General features: G+C 31.1%; 1 protein-coding gene across 1 annotated transcript; it reads left to right on the top strand.

Moving 5' to 3' along the window:
* Positions 1-7,734: 7,734 nt before the first annotated feature.
* LOC141673655 (ACT domain-containing protein ACR4-like) lies at positions 7,735-10,742 on the top strand. The gene is made up of 8 exons (XM_074480403.1): positions 7,735-7,870; positions 8,370-8,442; positions 8,534-8,579; positions 8,681-8,795; positions 8,920-8,987; positions 9,067-9,660; positions 9,764-9,868; positions 10,249-10,742. Exons 1-8 carry the CDS (start codon positions 7,867-7,869, stop codon positions 10,588-10,590), a joined length of 1,347 nt encoding a protein of 448 aa, XP_074336504.1. The 5' UTR covers positions 7,735-7,866; the 3' UTR covers positions 10,591-10,742.
* Positions 10,743-18,676: the final 7,934 nt, after the last annotated feature.

The following is an 18,676-nucleotide window of genomic DNA, read 5'->3' as shown; positions in this document are numbered from 1 at the left end:
CTTCGAGCTTTAAAGCAAGACAAAACATTCTTAATGATGTTGAAGGTCGAAGATGAAGTGTATTACAAGCTGCAAAAGAACTTTGACATAAATATATAGACCCCCCGTTAGAAAATTGTTTATGTATTTATTTTTCCTTAGGCGAGGTCTTTGTTTTAAACCTTCATGTAATGTCATTTTTTTATTTTAAAGTTGAGGATCATGAATTTTGTAATGACATTGATGATTAAATTTTGTGAAATGAATGAAAATAATTTAGCTATTATGTTGTAATTTTTATTATGAAAAATGAGTATATATATAAATGGTGTAATTAAGATTTTTATGTGGTGGGCCCAAAAAATGAAGCCCAGTTGTGGGACCCATTTTTTTACAACAAGTTGTATCTTTATGCAACAAAATTTTTGGATTTTGGGGTAGGTATCAAAAATGTTGCCATTGATAGCAAGGGCAACGACGAAAATATTAACACAACAAAGTGTTACCGTTGATTTTGATTAGTCTTCAGCAACATTGTTGCGACCTCTTGCAACATTTTTGAGTTGTTGCATAAAGTCATTTATGGAGTAGTGTAATCAATACCAATAACCAATATTAATACAAGAATTTAAATTAAATAAATGTGGGTGAGCGGACTCAAATCCGAACAAATATAGACCCAGAATAGATGGTTTTGTGTCTATTACCTGTCCTTCCTCTTGAGTTAAGACCGATTGTTCAGATAGACGGGGTAAACTAATGAGCTCGGATATTAATGAACTCTACAGAAGAGTTATCTATCGGAATAATACTCTTACCGACTTATTAACAACAAGTAGATCTAAGCCGGGAGAATTAGTAATGTGTCGGGAGAAATTGGTACAAAAAGCCGTGGATAAACTAACACCTCCCTAAACCAATCTCTCATACTATATTGAGTAAACAGTCACTATAAAATCTCAAGATATTAGAGGATGAACCTTTTCCCAGACATAATTAATAATCTTTGGGCATATTTTTTTTTGTCAGAATAATATTATGCTTCCGTACTCGGATTTTTCTTTTCTTCTCAACGGTGAAATTATAGGGCTTTCAAACGAACCAGGATCTTATGTTACTATTCCCTTCATATTGATAAAACATAATTAATAATCTTGTGCATATTTTTTTTATGAGAAAAATCTTGCATTTCCGGGTTCAAATTTTTTTTTTTTGTCAATGATAAAAGTAGGGATGTCAAACGAATAATTCGGATAGGGATATTAATGGACTCATATATTTATTTTCTTCTCAATGATTACGTCATTTTCATTATAGATTTTAAAATATTGGTTTAAGTAGTAAGAATTTGTATGTGAACGTATATTTCGAAAAGTAAAAAAGAACAACCAGCTAGTGCACTAGTAATTCTACGTGGAAGTAGTGCTGGCACCTGTGCCTGTTGAGCATTGCGAAGAGGCACTGGAGGGGAAAGATGGGCTCTCCCGTGGTCCATTCCATTTGTTGTGCATGACAAATTGGACATATAGGTTAATCAAATAGTTATTCTATAGTATTTACCTTGTTTGTAGTTTAAGTCTTCAAGAGTGGATTGATAGTTGATACATTAGTCTCAGTCTCTCATATCAATATCATACCTCTAACTTCTATTATATTTCATTAATTTTATTCTATTCTCTCCAGCCAAACACAAGCGGAAGAATATAACAACACCAACCCCGTAAAAACGAGAAAATTTTTGGAGATCTAGGAATTCATGCACATAGATTTGTTACTTGTATGATTATGGGCAAGGGCAAGGGCAACACGTGATAAGAGCCATGCTCAGTCCATAACGTGATCATTCAGCGTCTGCCTCCGAACTAATCAGCTTGTCCTCACGTGATTCTCTGTGTCACTTCTATAACTAAAATACCGACCTTACCGACTTTCTTTTGTCTTTACTAGTGTATTACTATCATCTTTCTTGTTTACTTTTTTTTTGAAAAGCTGCATTAAAATAGTTGCAATCTGAGGCTTCCCTATTGTAAATCCTGTTATTACTGCATAACTGTATGTACAACTGTTCAACACCCCAGGATCTTAATTTCGATTTTAGATGAATACACAGATTTAAGCAGATAGATTAGTGGAAAGTCACTTTCATTGTTATAAGCAAACTACCAATGAGTATCTCGAATACAAACCAGCTAAAAAAGGTTTCCTACTTGAGGACAATGTTTTATGCATGCAATGGGTACGAATAAAGGACCAACGCCGAAGCAAGAAATTAGTTTTCAGACATTTGGTGCTGCACATTCTTAAGGCGAGTCTCATGCATATTTGTACCCTGTAGTATATATATTTAGCTCTTTTGTTTAGAAAAAAATGCATATTAAGCATGTGATTTTATTATTTTTCAATTTTCTACGTCGAATGAGTCATGATTAGTTTAATAGGACAATTATCCAATCATATTTCTGTTTCATTTCCTCATCACCATGCTTATTTGAAGGACGGCTAGCTAGCTGATCCAATTAAGAACGTCGAGGAAACTGTACGCAGACAGTTAAACATGTGTATCACGCCCTTCCCCGAGAAACCGACACAAATATAGAGTCCAAATTGTCAAACCGTGGTGTTGTTTGCCGTTAATTTTGTTTGTTTTTGCTGATGAGATTGTAATCTACTGGATACATTTGCGACGATAAATAATCAATAGTTTCAAACTCGTAAAATTAATGTATATATGTGTAGGGCTGTTCACGAACCGAGCCGAGCCGAGTTGAGTTTTGATCGAACAGAGCCGAGCTTTAATTTTTTTTCTGACGAACCGAGCCGAGCCGAGCTTTCTAATCGAACAAAAAACGTGTTCGAGCTCGAACTTGTTAGCTAACGAGCCGAACACGAGCTTGTTCGCGAACATAAACGAGCCGAGCCGAGACAGAAAAAATTCTGGTCAACTGATGTTTGACTGTGAAAATAACTTATCAAATAAATTTATTTTTTTTGAAAATTTGGTTATATCACTAAAATATATATATCTTGACATCCATATGGTTGGATCGAGGAAAAATATTTTTTAAAAAATCAAAACACCAATTAATGACTAAACACTAGTTAGTGGTAATAGTCAAACTACTACTTGACTGTTAAAATAACAAACCAAATAAAATTATTTTGGTCTCAAAATTTGGTTATATCATTAAAATATATTTATTTTGACATCCATAAGGTTGGATCAATTAAAAATAATTTTAAACAAGTCGAGATACTAATACAGGACTAAACACTAGTTACTAGTACTAGTCAAACTAATATTTGACTGTTAAAATAGCAAACCAAATAAAATTATTTTGATCTGTAACTTTGGTTATATCAATAAAATGTATGTATTATGACATCCATACGGTTGGATCAATATAAAATATTTTTAAAATAATCAAAACAACAAATTAGGACTAAACACTAGTTAGCGGTAATAGTCAAACTAATACTTGACTGTTAAAATAACAAACCAAATAAAATTATTTTGATTTGAAACTTTAGTTATATCATTAAAATATATTTATTTTGACATTCATACGGTTGGATCAATTAGAAATAATTTTAAATAAATCGAGACACCAATACAAGACTAAACATTAGTTACCGAGACTAGTCAAACTAATGTTTGACTATTAAAATAGCAAACCAAATAAAATTATTTTGATCTAAAACTTTGGTTATATCAATAAAATATATTTTTTATGACATCCATACGGTTGAATCAATTAGAAATAATTTTAAATAAATCGAGACACCAATACAAGACTAAACATGAAATAATTAATTAACGGTTAAGATACCTTCAATTAACGGTTAAAATAATTAACGGTTGTAATCTTTTTTTACGTGTGCTTCTACAAAAGTAGAGGGATGAAATAGCAAATCACTCTGCGCTCCTAGACTAGACATATCGAGGCTAAATTGTTTGTCTGAACTTTGAAGTCTAAAATAATTGTATGATATTTTGAGGATGTTATTGCATTTGAGCCAGTTAACTAATTCAAACTCACAGTCGAGAATTGATCCAATTTATGAAAAATATTCGAGATTTAATCAGTTTGCCACACTATCGGTTTGCTAAAAACTAAAGTGGCATGATTATCTTTGTTAATACAATCGAGAGATGTCATGTACTGTGCTATCTCTTGTAAATCAATTTTGTAAACAACTTTTAGGCCTGTTTTAACGGTTAAGATACCTTCAATTAACGGGAATTAATCGAAAGAATGATTTCAAACGGTTAAGGTACATTCTAATTCTAATGACTAGGCACTAATTCAAACAAATGAACTGGATTGTGGTGGGGAAGTGAATCGGGAATGAGAATGAAGGTAAACGTGAATGAGAATGACATAGAATTCCTAGGAACATCGATCCTAAGATTTACACACATTGAGAGACTAAATTTCTCATTCTATATACCCAAGTTACTAATTCAAACAGTAATACATGAGATTGAGGTTCGTATTCCAATTAACCAAATTCATTAATCATGAACAAAACGACTCCTAAATGCCTATACTAGTGACCTAGTGTTGCTAGAACAACAATGTATGCGAAGCAAAATCAAATAAGCAATTTTGAAAAGGAAAAAGAGGGAGGGAGGGAAAGCATGTGGGGGGGACATGAAGAAGAAAACATGCAGCAGAAGACAAGCTTAAGCTTAGAGCACCCAAACTTGACTTGCCGGAGTTTATGTTAAAGTGGTTAAGGCAGACCCAACTACTGCTCTTCCCGCCCTATTAGCCCCCCATGTTTCAATTTTTTTAAGCTCATTCTCTTTTTACATTTTTTTTTCTCTTTCAGTTAGTTATACTTAATCCTGCTACCACGCTTCATTTGTCCGTTTTTAGTTATTTCATCTGGCAATTGTCTTTCTTCCGCTACTACTTTTTAGATGTGTATTCAACGAGGATTTTAATGTATTATATATAATCCATCAATTTTAATGGATTTTAATGGGTTATATAGATTTTGATTTTACGCCGATTCTAAATAAAATGTAGTAGAGTTGATGAAGAGTCTTTGGAATTTAAACACAATCCTCCAAAATATCATGAATTATGGTGTGATTTCAAAACCATAAAATATATTAAACAATACCACAAAATTCATCATTTTATCAAGTCCAAAAAAATCCGTTTGCATGTGAATACCATCAAATTTTAATGGATTTTAAATAATCCCGGTTGAATATTTTTAGATTTTTAAGCATAATTTAAAATCCTAATTGAATACCACCAGATTTTGTAATATAATTTAAAATCTTAGTTGAATACCATAGTATTTTGGTACATTTTTTAAAATCCCAATACACTTTAAAATCCAGTTTAATACACCTAGATTTCACGAATGAAAATAAATCTCTTATAATCCTAGTTCAATACACCCCTTATTCTATATTGTACGAAGATTCAGCCTTTGTTGACGGAGAATAAAGTTCTCCCATTTACGTTAGTGAATTTTTCTGAGATAATATTAATAAAAATCAATATAAGGATGGCCATCATATGTGTTCGAGCAAGTACAACAGACTACTTATATGGGTTATTAACTAAGATTATAAGGATTTTGAGCAAAAATAGTTCTCCAACAGACTCTTAGTAATCTCTTAAAAAGTTAAGAGCAACTTCTCATACCTTATCAATAAGGATTCTCTAACCATCCCTTATTTTGTTTTCATCAATAAAAAATTCAATTCTTCCTTTTTTTGCACAATTTTTTATAAATATATTATTATAATAATAATAAAGAATGTATATAAGGATTATTGTTGTAGTTGAAATACAAAATAATGTAGTTATTATTTTATAATATATATAAGGAACAAACTAAGATACTGTTGGACTTACTCTTCGATACAAGTGCCGAGAAAATAGAATAATTAGAAATGATGTAATAAGTAAACTGAATAATGGGCCCATTTAAGATATCTTAAAAATATAACTGATGATTTAAAGTTGAAACATTGCATATAAGTATATGAGTTATACAAGGATAATTTTAGGTATAAGTTTGATAATGTGTCTGTAACTTATAAGTTATAATTTTTGTTAAAATAAAATTAAAATGTAAATTATAAATTACATGAATTAATAATTTTAATACATGAATATTAATAAAAAGAGAATATTTAAAAATAAGGATATTATCATTAGAACAAAACTATATAATATATACTATTCATCTTCATCTCGACGAAAGTAATAATTTTTTATAAAATAATTCAAATAGTTTGATACAACAATTTTAAGTAAATCAAAATAAAATGTTAAAGACAAAAACATAAATATTAAAATATAAATTGCTAAAAGAAAAACATAAATTAAATTAAAACAGATATTGAGGAAGAAGAAAAGAAGTTGAATGATACATAAATTAATAATCTCATTTATTTCGATTTTGGAGTGATGCTTTGGATTTTATGATTTTTATACCAAGCACGGTAGTACCTGATTTTGTATTTGGCTCGACAAAATATAATGAGTATTTCCTTAATTGGGTATATTTTTTTTTCAATTTTTTATGTCTAACTTTTCTATATACATTTCAAATATTTAAATGCCTAGTTTTTAAATTATCACTTCTATTTTTATAAAAAATTAAAAAAAAGATTATTATAACAATATTAAAAATTAATGATAAAATGATAATTTAAATCAAGTGATCAAAAAATAAATACCGTAGAAACGAGAATTTTATATAGAGCCAATCTTCATACCAACAACAAAAGCCCTATAACTTTTTTTTGGCTTTGGGCTTAAATTTAACAATGGTAAATTGTACTACTAATTTAGTTATATAGAGTGTAAATTTGGTCATATTTTTTTGACAGAGTGCATGTAAATTTAGTTATATGACCATTGGCATCAGATTGTAAATATAACTAAATTTACAATTTTGTGCTTCTTACTAGGGGTGTACACGGATCGGGTTGGGCGGGTTGGGAGAATTTAGCAACCCAACCCAATTAATTTGGGTTTTCAAAATTTGAACCCAACCCAAACCATTTAAATTTGTAACCCAAACCAATTTGTAAACTTCGGTTTGGTTCGGTTTGGATCGGTTTGATCGGTTTATTAAATATACAAAATTATAATAAAAAATTATAATAAAACATAAGGTTTCAAAGTTTAAAACACTTGAAAATAGTTCAAAACAATATTACAATCTTCCATATTAAATAGTCTTAAGTATCTAATTTTCGACATCAAAAGTACTAATAGTATTGCTTACGCTTTAAATTTTGGAATCAATCATAAATGCAAAAAATATAACACTAATTAAACATCTATTGTTGTTACGAAATGAACTATGAAGACGGGGGTTATAAGTTACATTTAGAGTTAGAGATATATGGATCTATGTAAATGACCTAAACATAATTTTGGATTAACTTATTAGCATGTACATATATATTTTAATCGGGTTGGGTTGGATTGGTTTAAAATTATCGAAAACCATATCCAACCCAATTAAATCGGGTTGACATTTTTTCAACCAAACTATATATCGGGTTGAAAAAAATCGGTTTGGTTCGGCCGAAATAGGGTCGGTTTGGTTTGGATTGGTCGGGTTGGTCAAATCGTGGACACCCCGCTTCTTACCAAACCATGGAATCATGTTTATGGGGTTTTAATTATCTCAGTAAAAAATTCAATTAGGTAAAAAAAAAATTTTGTTACAGTTATAAAACGTATCTATAAATTGGGTGAGTTAAGAGATTTGGAGGGACCGAACCAAACATTTCTTCCTTTTACAGTCCTACTTGCTCTCCTTACAAACCCCCGTGCCTGGCTTTTTAGTGTACAGAATCAATAAAGTAAGGCTGACCCAGATCAAGATTCTTCAACTTCTCTAATGGGTATGTCTCCCCTCTCTCTCTCTCTCGTTTTCTGCTGTTTTCTCTTTGGGATTTGAGGCCTTTTATAAAAAAAATTATATTTTCTTCATATGTTGATCACTTGAATCAAGGCTAAAATGTTTGTTATGTTGTGTAAAGATTTGATTTTTATCACAGAGAAATGAGAATATCTTGGTTCTTGAGTTGTTATTAGAAGTGTCAAATGATCAAGTTTATGATGTGTTATGGTACTTTTGTGTTTTAATTGTTTGGTGTGTACCCCACATGAAAAAGAGGGCCAAGTACCTTTTTGAGGTAGATTAAGTCTTTCCTAATTGGCCATGGATTCTTCTGGTCCTATTTCAAATCTTGATGATTGGTCAGTTTCATTTTCATTACAGTATGTTTTTGTTAACTTGTTTCACACTTCTTTCTAGTCATTCCTTATTCTTTAAGTGATTGGTGATTGTGATTCTCTGGAATGTGACTGTGTGTTTATGTCTATGTTTTGTTTTTTCAGAGACTTGTATGAGCTTTTCACACGACATGGATGATGAGTATGAGAAGCTTATTAGGAGGATGAATCCACCAAGGTAGCTAGAATCTTTTCTTTTTTTTAATTCTTGTTTTTTTATGCACAGTGGAAAATTGAAATTTACTCAAATTTGCTACTTGTATTTGCAGGGTGGTGATTGATAATGAGTCTTGCAAAAATGCTACTGTAATTCAGGTATGTCTTTTTTTAGTTGTATTTTGTACCCTTTTGTTATTGATGGAGTTTTAGTGTTTTTGCTATATTTGCTAGTTATTTATTTATGTAATATGGTGTAGGTGGATAGTGCTAATGAGCATGGAATACTTTTGGAAGTTGTTCAAGTTCTCACTGATTTAAACCTTACTGTTACAAAAGCTTACATATCTTCTGATGGAGGCTGGTTTATGGATGGTATTTAACAACATTTCCCTTATTAGTTGATGTATTAATCTGCAGAGTTTTTTATTTCTTTTTGCGGGGATGTGATTTTATAGTATGTTTTTATTGAAGTTATTTACTTTTATGTTTTGGCCAGTGTTCAATGTTACTGATCAAGAGGGGAACAAAATCACAGATGTTGAGGTTTTGGATTATATTTATAAGGTCAGCTGTTTTTAATCTTGTTTTATATATCCTTTTATTTCATAAATGAACTTTCTAATCTGTTTGAGGTTATTTTCAGGCACTTGGACCGGATTCGGATTTTGGCTACTCCATTAGAAGATCTGTCGGGGTTAAGTCTGCAACGGATCATACTGCCATTGAGCTAATAGGTTGTGATAGACCGGGATTACTCTCTGAGTTGAGTGCTGTTCTCACCCATCTCAAATGTAATGTGGTAGGTGCTGAGGTGTGGACACATAACACCCGGGCTGCAGCTGTGGTGCAAGTTACCGATGAAGAAACAGGAGGTGCAATTACTGATTCTGAGAGGCTATCAGTGATTAAGCAATTGTTGTGTAATGTTCTTAATGGCAGTAACAAGTCAAGGAGAGCTAAGACTGTAGTCTCTCATGGGATCACCCATACTGAACGAAGGCTTCACCAGATGATGTTTGCTGATCGGGACTATGAACGTAATAGTGATGAACTGGTGGAAGATAAATCAAGGCCAGAAGTAAATGTTATTAATTGGTATGACAAGGATTACTCGGTGGTCACAATCCGGTGCAAGGATAGGCCTAAACTTATCTTTGATGCTATCTGCACTTTGACTGACATGCAGTATGTTGTTTTTCATGGCAATGTTGATGCCTCAGGACCAGAGGCTCACCAGGTTTGTCATTTTCAACTTGATGACTAGCCATCCATAAACATTTGCTCTTTCCTAGATAAATTTTTTATTTATTATTGACTAATAGAAATTTTTTAAATTATAGGAATATTGTATCAGACATATTGATGGATCCCCTGTAAAATCTGAAGCAGAGAGACAAAGAGTTGTTCACTGTCTTGAAGCAGCAATAGAGAGAAGGGTATCTGAGGTGAGCCAGCAATAGTTTATTAACACTCCTGATTTATTTAAGTCACTTGTGCTATATTTTAAGGTAATTATGTCGTTTTATTAGTGTAGTGCTAAAAATTAAAGTGTTATTATCATCTTAAGTTGTCACTTTGAGTGATTGAATTCTTTAATTGGTTTATGTTTTCGTTCGTCCAATTTTCCGTCATATATATTATGTTGTAATGTGTGTCTTCTACTTATCTTGATGTGAACCTGACTATATCATTACTATTATTATCGATAGTAAATCAAAAAATCATTAGCGAATGAGACGTGTTTAAAGTGTGTCTTCTTGTTGTTTTTCTTTGAGAAGGAAGGCTTCTTGCAATAACTTTTGACCGGTCTCATATTTTAATTCAGGGATTGAAGCTAGAATTATGCACAACAGACAGAGTCGGACTGCTTTCTGATGTCACGAGGATCTTCCGTGAGAATAGCCTCACCGTGACTAGAGCAGAAGTTACAACCAGGGGAGGGAAGGCTGTTAACACTTTTTATGTCTGCGGTGCATCTGGATATCCTGTTGATCCGAAGATAATCGACTCTATCAGGCAATCAATCGGACAAACTATATTAAAAGTGAAAGGCAACACCGAAGATTTAAATCAAACTACACAAGAATCTCCTACCAGATTCCTCTTTGGTGGTCTTTTCAAGTCCAGATCCTTCTGCAATTTCGGCTTGGTCAGATCATACTCCTAGTCCTAAGGTTACTTGTCCCTGTGCACTCCCTTGTAAATAGAAAGCCTTATAGTTTGCACAACTTGGTAGGTTTCTAGGGCATTTAATCCAAGATTTAAAATCAGGCAGTAGAAAAGCACTAGATTATCGTCTAGTGCTTGTACATATTTCCAGTAATGCATTGTAGTTGGAAAGTGTTAGGATGTGTTCAAGGCAATCGTTGAATACATAACACAACACCACAAAAACTTTAGTATGAGTTGTGGTTAGGAAGGAAAAGAGAATGATTTGTACATAGTAATATGGTTATGGTATTGATCATTAGTCATTTATGGGTATCCTATGTTTGCTGTAAGACAGGAGTTGGGTGATGGAATCTTGCAATTAATTGTGCAAAATGTTGAAGAATCATTCACATTGGTAAATGTCAAATCCAAATCAAAACCTAGTTGGAAACTATCTTGATGTTGATTCTAGACAATATTATCAATCACCATTACCTTATCACAATTAAAATGAGCCATAACTGGTGGGGTTGGCTGCTGTCATGTCACTGGGCATGGGTTATATAGAGGACTCTAAAGATCTTCTTACCAACTTCAAAGCATGATAAATCCCTGTTTCTAATAACATTTCACTTAATAAAAGAACATTCAGTAATAAGGATTAGTACTATAAATACAAGTGGCCAAGGTTATTAAACTATTCACCTATCAAGTGGTATGGTTTATCTTTACATTTTTGAAACATGAAGTAGTAGTGTCTGGCAAATGTGGAAAGCAATCCAATCAGATTATCTTTTGAACAATGTGACAAGGAGGCAGGACTTTAGGTGAAAGATTTATCTTCTTTCTAAATCAAATCCAATGCCATCCCTCTCACCATCTATATCTATAGGTATATCAACACCTACTCACATGTATTATGTTCAGTTTCTTCACATCTATGATTAGCAATATAGCTTTTGCTAGAGGGTGGTGTGAATGTGGGGGGGGGGTGCTGCCACGTGGTTATGATGGTTCCACATCAGCTTTATATCAGCAATGATGTATGACAAACTGTGTGTTACTCTGTACCCCCTCTTATCCTCTCAGATAATCCTTAGGAAATTTACTGCATCAAAATAGTACTTCAAGAAGATTTAGTATAAGATTCTTAAGTCATTTGTTGACAGGAGTACTTAAAAAAAATCTATAAACCGGACCAAACATTTCTTTTAATAACGTGGTATCTGGATCAGCTTACACCCACCTCAACTAATTCCGGAGAGGAAACCAGATTAAACATAGGAAAGAGTACCCAGATTTTAAAAAAAACCGTTATTACTTACAACTGTGTTATAACAAGAGGAAATCAGGGTATCTTGGCAACAGTTTTGTGAAGCAGAAGATTAAATGTTGTTTGTTAAACCAGTAAAGAGACAAACACTACATGTGGATTCTCCGACTTGATTCCTGCAGTTTCGGTCCAAATATATAATATTATTCAATAATATCAAATAGTAAAATACAATAGACATGCACAGAACTCAGAGTATCAAATATCAGTAGTATTTGGTTGGACTAGTCAAAACCCAACTACTGGTATTCTAAATTTCTACTGTATCTTGGTGTTGGGAGTTGGTCCTAATAATAAGTTAGTTAACGTAGGTAGGTATCTACATTCTATATATACAGTTGAATCTTGTAAGATAAATTAAATACTGATGGGTGTCGAATATTAAACTAAGATAAAATTGCATGTGCACCTTCTGATCATGTTACTGATAACCTTTGTTGTGTTTACTGATTCCCCACTCACATGGAGACAATTGTTGTTTCTTTTATAATTTTGTTTTTCACATTAGTTTCATTATTATAGTTGGTAGTTACTAGGTGGTACTTGGTAGGCAGGTACAGCTACACTGGAATTATAGAAACCCAACTTATGAAGGCTGCCTTCTTGAAGCCTCCCACAAGTAGTATTAAGTAAAATATAATCTCAAACTAGCTTAGATGCCATCAGGCCCAATATTGGGCCCAAATCATAGGATCAGGCCTGAAAGCTTTTGATTGTATCGCTGACTCTGTTGTATTTTTTCATTTTAAAACTACTAGCCTTATCCCGTGCAATGCACGGAAACTTTATTCATATTATTTATAATTTTTTAATAATGAAATAATTTTTCATAAAAATTTATTCGTAAAAATATGAAATTATATTTATACAAAGTTTTTAAATATAACATTTTATTGTTTTTATTTTTATATACATATTTTTAATAAAATTTCATATTTTTCTAAATTTAAAATCTTCAAATTATATATATATATATATATCCTATTTCAGCCGCTCTAAATTTATTACAATATATGTAAATATTTTTCAATTTCTTGTAAAAATTGTAAAATAGTATTTTAAATTTCATTCACATTTTTTTTAAAATTATGTCTGAATTATTAACATTTTTAACTTTTTAATACAATTATAAATAATAATTTCTAGTTATAATATTTTTATATTTTTAATTTTCTTTTAAAAAATGTTATGTTTATTAATTTAGTCTTATAATTTGATTTTATTTACTTTTAATGATGATATATTTTTAAACATGTCAAGTAATATACTTCAAATTTTTTATATTTGTTAACTTATTACAACTATATTTTTGCAAAATATTAATTTTAATACATCTAAATATCTACTTATTGTATAATTTTACATTATATTTGTTAATTTATTTTTAATTTTTTAGTATAAATATTGAAAATATACGTGTAACTAAAAATTTAAAGGCACCTAAAAAGATTTTTTTTGATAACATATCTATGTGGTGATTATTATTTTACTAAAAAATAGTGTATTAAAATTTATTTTTTACATATTTGTTATTAGTATTTTCTCTTATTTATATCTTTCTAAATTATATTGTATACAATACATTTTTAAAAATGTCAAATAATATATAATATATTTTCAAGTTTTTTATATTTATTTTGTAGTGGTTATGTTATAGTTATTATATTTTATGTATAAATATGTTACATTTTTTCATTTTCGTGTTAATTTGATTCTCTACATCTTAATATTTTTTCTGGAATTTATATTTATTTATGTATCATTTATATTTATTTATATTAATATTTTGATATATTATAATAATTTAACTTTACTTACTTTCTCTTTATTGTCAATACTTACATATTATAAATTTATTAGAAATAATTAGAGTTTATTATAAAACTTATAAATAACATTTTTAAATTCTATTCACATTTTTTTCTAAATTATCTTCGAATTAAGAATATTTTTAACTTTTTAATACTATTATAAAGATTAATTGCCATTTATACTTTTAAAAGTATAATTAGAAATATATTTTAATCTCGTTTATTTTTGCAAAGTGATTATCAAATTAAGAATATTTTTTAACTATATTTGATACAATTAAAAAGAATAATAACTAATCATATATTTAAAAAGATTTAAAATTAATATTATTTTTTATATTAGTTTTAGGTTTATCAAATATAAACACGTCACACTCTGTTTCCCGGGTTTTTTTTTAAAGTAAATTACTACTTTAGCCATGACTACCAAACCATACCATCAAAAGTCATTTACTCTAATTATATGTAGGATATAATAACTAAACCTCCATAAAGTACATATGCCTTTCTTTTTGAAAGTTTGCAAACGGAAATATTAAAAAATATTAAAGGGGGCTGTCCCGGCAAGGATTTGCCCGAAAATTGTTATGAAATTAACCTCTTTTTAAACGTTGGATCAACCATCTAACGACCTTAACTATAAAAATAGTCACAGGTATCGCGAACATTTTCTACGATTTGAAGAAATTAACCTTTTGGATGTGTTTACGGACTGTGCACATTATATGTGATTGCTACATGTTCCTTTAACTACACAAAATACTCTCCCCGAAAGGCTCTAATTTTAGGTGATTTTTGGTAGAAATTCAAGGAATTTTATCCAATTTAAGGTATATCTCTTCTCTTCTCTTCAATTTTTACTTGTCATGGCGGATAATTTATTTGCTCATATATTTAGTTATAAACGTAAAATTGAGAAAAAAAGGAGAATGTTGGTCATATTTTACATCTTGATGATTTATGTATGATTGAATAACCTAGAAGCCCTCAATTTGTTGAAAATGATGAGTTTGTAGATAATATTGAAAAAAATGAATAATTTATTAATTTAGATGAAGATTTTGTTGATGTTGATGACGATGAAAAATTAGAAATTGAAGATAGGCTTGAAATGATAATGTTTAGGGTAAGGATGAAGATGATAATGTAGAGGGTGCAAATTTGTATGATGTATATGGTAAAGGAATTCCTTATATGAATCAATTGTTCCAAACTTTGGATGAAGTTGATGATTTTATATGGCTTATATTTTAAAAAATGGATTTGCCATTAAAATTCGAGCGACCCATAGGCGTAATCAAGATAAAGATATATATGACCGTCTATATGTTTGTAGACTTCGGGAAAAAGTATCGTCGGCGAAAGTAGTAAAACTAAACGATGTCGAGAGGTTCTTCCTAAAGTGAGTGTAAGGTGAAAATATATATGAATTACCTAAAAAAATAAATGTCTTTGGAAGATAAAAAGTCTTGAGTTGGTACACAATCACGGTCTTGTTTCCCCTAGAAAGATGAATTTGGTATAATACGGAGGAAATGTGAACACCGCTACCCGTAATTTGATTAAAGCTATTTATGGTCTTGGGCTTCTTTCTATCATATTTTTCAAACAACCAAGATAGCTTGATATTATTCTGATAATAAACATCCTCCACATCAGCATCGTCCAAACGCTCAAATTAATTATTAACAAAATACTGAGTCTTGTTCTATATCAGCCCACATGTCAACGCCTCACCCTGAACAGACAACCCTAAAATAAAGCCAACATCCTTCAACGTAACAATCATCTCCTTCTGCCTCATAAAAAAATATTGGTATCCGGTCTTCAATGATCTACCAAAGCGGATATTAATTTAGTATCAGTGACCAATACAACATGGGGATTTTGCAAAAATTCCAAACCCGAGCATATGTAACAATTCCCTCTTCGGTCTTCTTAACTTCCAATCCAACAATTATTTATTACCACAATAACTCTCCAACTCTTATTTCCCTACACCTTCCCAAACATCCTCACTAACATGATAACTGTTATCCCAAATTATGTTATGGCGATTCGGTCTCGACAATATATTCCCGAAATCGTCAAATTTATCCATCCTTGAAAGAATTGTAAACAAAAATTCATCAACATTATTTCACGATATATATTACGCGATAATGAAATAGTATACCATGACTAATCTAAACACAACATTATTTCAAATTTTCATGAATAACACACAAAAAAAATCATAAAAATTCATAAATTCAAGATAATGACAACACTATTATCTCGTCATTCATATATGAATTTACAACCAGTAAAATTACCTAAACAACTCCCTATTCTAAACCTCTATTCTCAAAACCCTAATTCCCGAATCAATGCATATACACAAATTTTAATAAACAAAATTGTAATTTTACTCATCACTAAGCATCCACATACACAATCATATATGATATTTACAATCACCAAAACAATTTCGATCGAGGTTAAACAATCATTCAAATATGAAATTGAATTAAATAAAATACGAGTAATTAATGGGTTCGCGAACACATACCTATATAATGATGAGATCGCCGTAATCCGCCCTCCTATCACCCAAGAATCGCACTTTTGGAGCCCTTCAATCGCAATTGAATCGCAATTTTTGATTTTAGTTATGTTTTTTTTCTATTTCTTTTGAGCTGTTTGCTGCGTTACTGCTTTGTATTCGAATATAACATGTCCCAACCACAGACAATGTCCGCGGTCCGTAAGCAGGGGCAAAAAGGTAATTTCCCCGGACTGCATACAATGTCCGTAATCCCTGTAACTATTTTTTTAATCAAAGTAGTTGGATGGTTGATCCAATGACTCATAACCTATTTATTGCATAACGGTTCCCTGCTAGGGAACATGCCTCAATATTTAAGTACATCGGATTAGGCTTATCTGCTGTGACCGGATTAGGCTTTTCTTCAATGACAGGAAGAAAAGCACAAAAGGGAATCTCCCACCTAACTAACAAAATTTTTAGAACTTAAAGCATAATTAGCTAAAGCATGAGCAACTTTACTTGCATCTCTAAAACTAAACCTAACTCCAGCACAACCGCTCAAAAAGTATAAAAAAATTATTCGCAAGATCAATGTGTCTTCCATTGTAAAACTTTCACCTGAATTCAAAATCAGAGATATTAATTACTTAAAATCAGAAAGTATAGTAAACTCAATACAACGATGCTCCACTACAACTAGGGGTGAGCAGAAAACCGCATAAACTGCAAAAATCGCCCGCACCGCACCAATCCGCACCGCAAAACGCGGTTTTTAATTTTCATGGTGCGGTTGCGGTTTGAATTTTTAATAAACCGCGCGGTACAGTGCGGGTTGTGGTTTTAAATTTCCGAAACCATCCACCTGTTGAACTTGGGATTTGGGATGAAGAAATTGTTCGCGAAACAAGACTCATTGTACCGCACCGCAATATTTAATATATATATATATATATTAGTTATATTTCATGATTCCATTTATTAAGTTTGATTCTATTTAACATACCAAGAGTGCTTACTTAGTGATCATCTTATTTCTGCAAGATCAATTGTTGCGTGGGGATCACCCTATTTGTGTTTTTTCAAAAATAACGAGACACATGATACAAAGCCACCTATTTAATAGTGAACTCATTTAATTGTTGAGCCAAGCTTCTACGTTAAATTTTAAAGCGTGGAATTTCTAATTTGTATTATTTAAGAATATTGGCGACTTTATTATATTATTCGGAAATTTAATTAATTTAAGTTTTGTGTTTATTTAAAATTTTCGAACTTGTAATGTATAAACCGCAGTGAACCGCACCACACCGCACCGCACCGCATTTTTGTGGTGTGGTTTATGCGGTTTTTGAGGGTACGCGGTACGGTTGCGGTTTGAAAATTTGATCAAACCGCATGTGCGATTTGGTTTGCGGTTTGAGGAAAAAACCGCATCGCGCGCACCCCTAACTGCAACCATCAAAACCTTATTGGTCACATAAAATTTTGTTAAAAAAAGATTCATATTAGTCTTGATAATAAATACTACTTGCCCACAAAACATTGCCAAAGTCATTTCGACATATAAGCCAACTCATGTAGTGTTATTTTTAAAATGAGTTCTTGTATCCACATTAGTTTTGACTTTATTATCTTAAGGAGGAGCCCATTTTGCATACTATTTTCTACTTGTTTGCATATATTTCTTCGCCGTTTCTTTAAAAATCATTGGCAAAACGATGATAACGGTCCCGAAATTCAGCTGAGCAAGGTTTTACTTTTCCATGTTTATGCCAATTTCTAATGTACCACTGCTAAGCTATAATTGCTAAGAGTATCTCCAATAGTCCAATCCATTAGTTAAAAAATCCATGTGGCATATCATAATTATAATTATAGAGATTATCTAAAATTAGCATGCCCTCTAATGTTGCAAAATCATTAGCTAAAAATTTAGATAACCCAATTATATTGGCTATATTTGTTGAATCTCTGGAGACCTGTAAAAATATGCCAAATCATTTAGTTACCATGTTTAAATAAAACATTCGATTTATAATAAACAAAATAATAATTGCATACTATCTTTAAAATATAGTCAACCATTATAACCAACTCCGTTGAAGTACAATTTGTTACGAGTTCCATAAAATTTTGGATAATCAGTATTCTATTTATTTAGCCTAGCCATTATAGCCAACAACCATTGGAGATACTCTTAACAACTCAAATTTATTCATAAAAATCTCAGCAACAATGAAAGAAATGATGCAATATCACCCTGAATATATTTCTCTTCTCTTATATATATATATATATCAACATGGGTATAAATTTCCGAGATATTAATGACTTTTTTATGTGTTAATTAATTTTTTTAAAATATAGTTAGTGAGAGTTGAACTTAGGTCTAATAATTATTTTTCATGTCTCTCTACCATTATGCTAC

This window comes from Apium graveolens, chromosome 1 (genome assembly GCF_009905375.1).
Source record: "Apium graveolens cultivar Ventura chromosome 1, ASM990537v1, whole genome shotgun sequence".
Taxonomy (NCBI): Eukaryota; Viridiplantae; Streptophyta; class Magnoliopsida; order Apiales; family Apiaceae; genus Apium; species Apium graveolens.
Note: the sequence above shows the minus strand (reverse complement) of the source record. Positions and strands in the feature narration are given on the sequence as shown.

Coding starts and splice junctions, on each gene's coding strand:
- LOC141673655 (XM_074480403.1), top strand. Junction 8,796..8,919: donor TGGAGGCTGGTTTATGGATG/GTATTTAACAAC, acceptor TGTTTTGGCCAG/TGTTCAATGTTACTGATCAA. Junction 9,869..10,248: donor TAGAGAGAAGGGTATCTGAG/GTGAGCCAGCAA, acceptor ATTTTAATTCAG/GGATTGAAGCTAGAATTATG.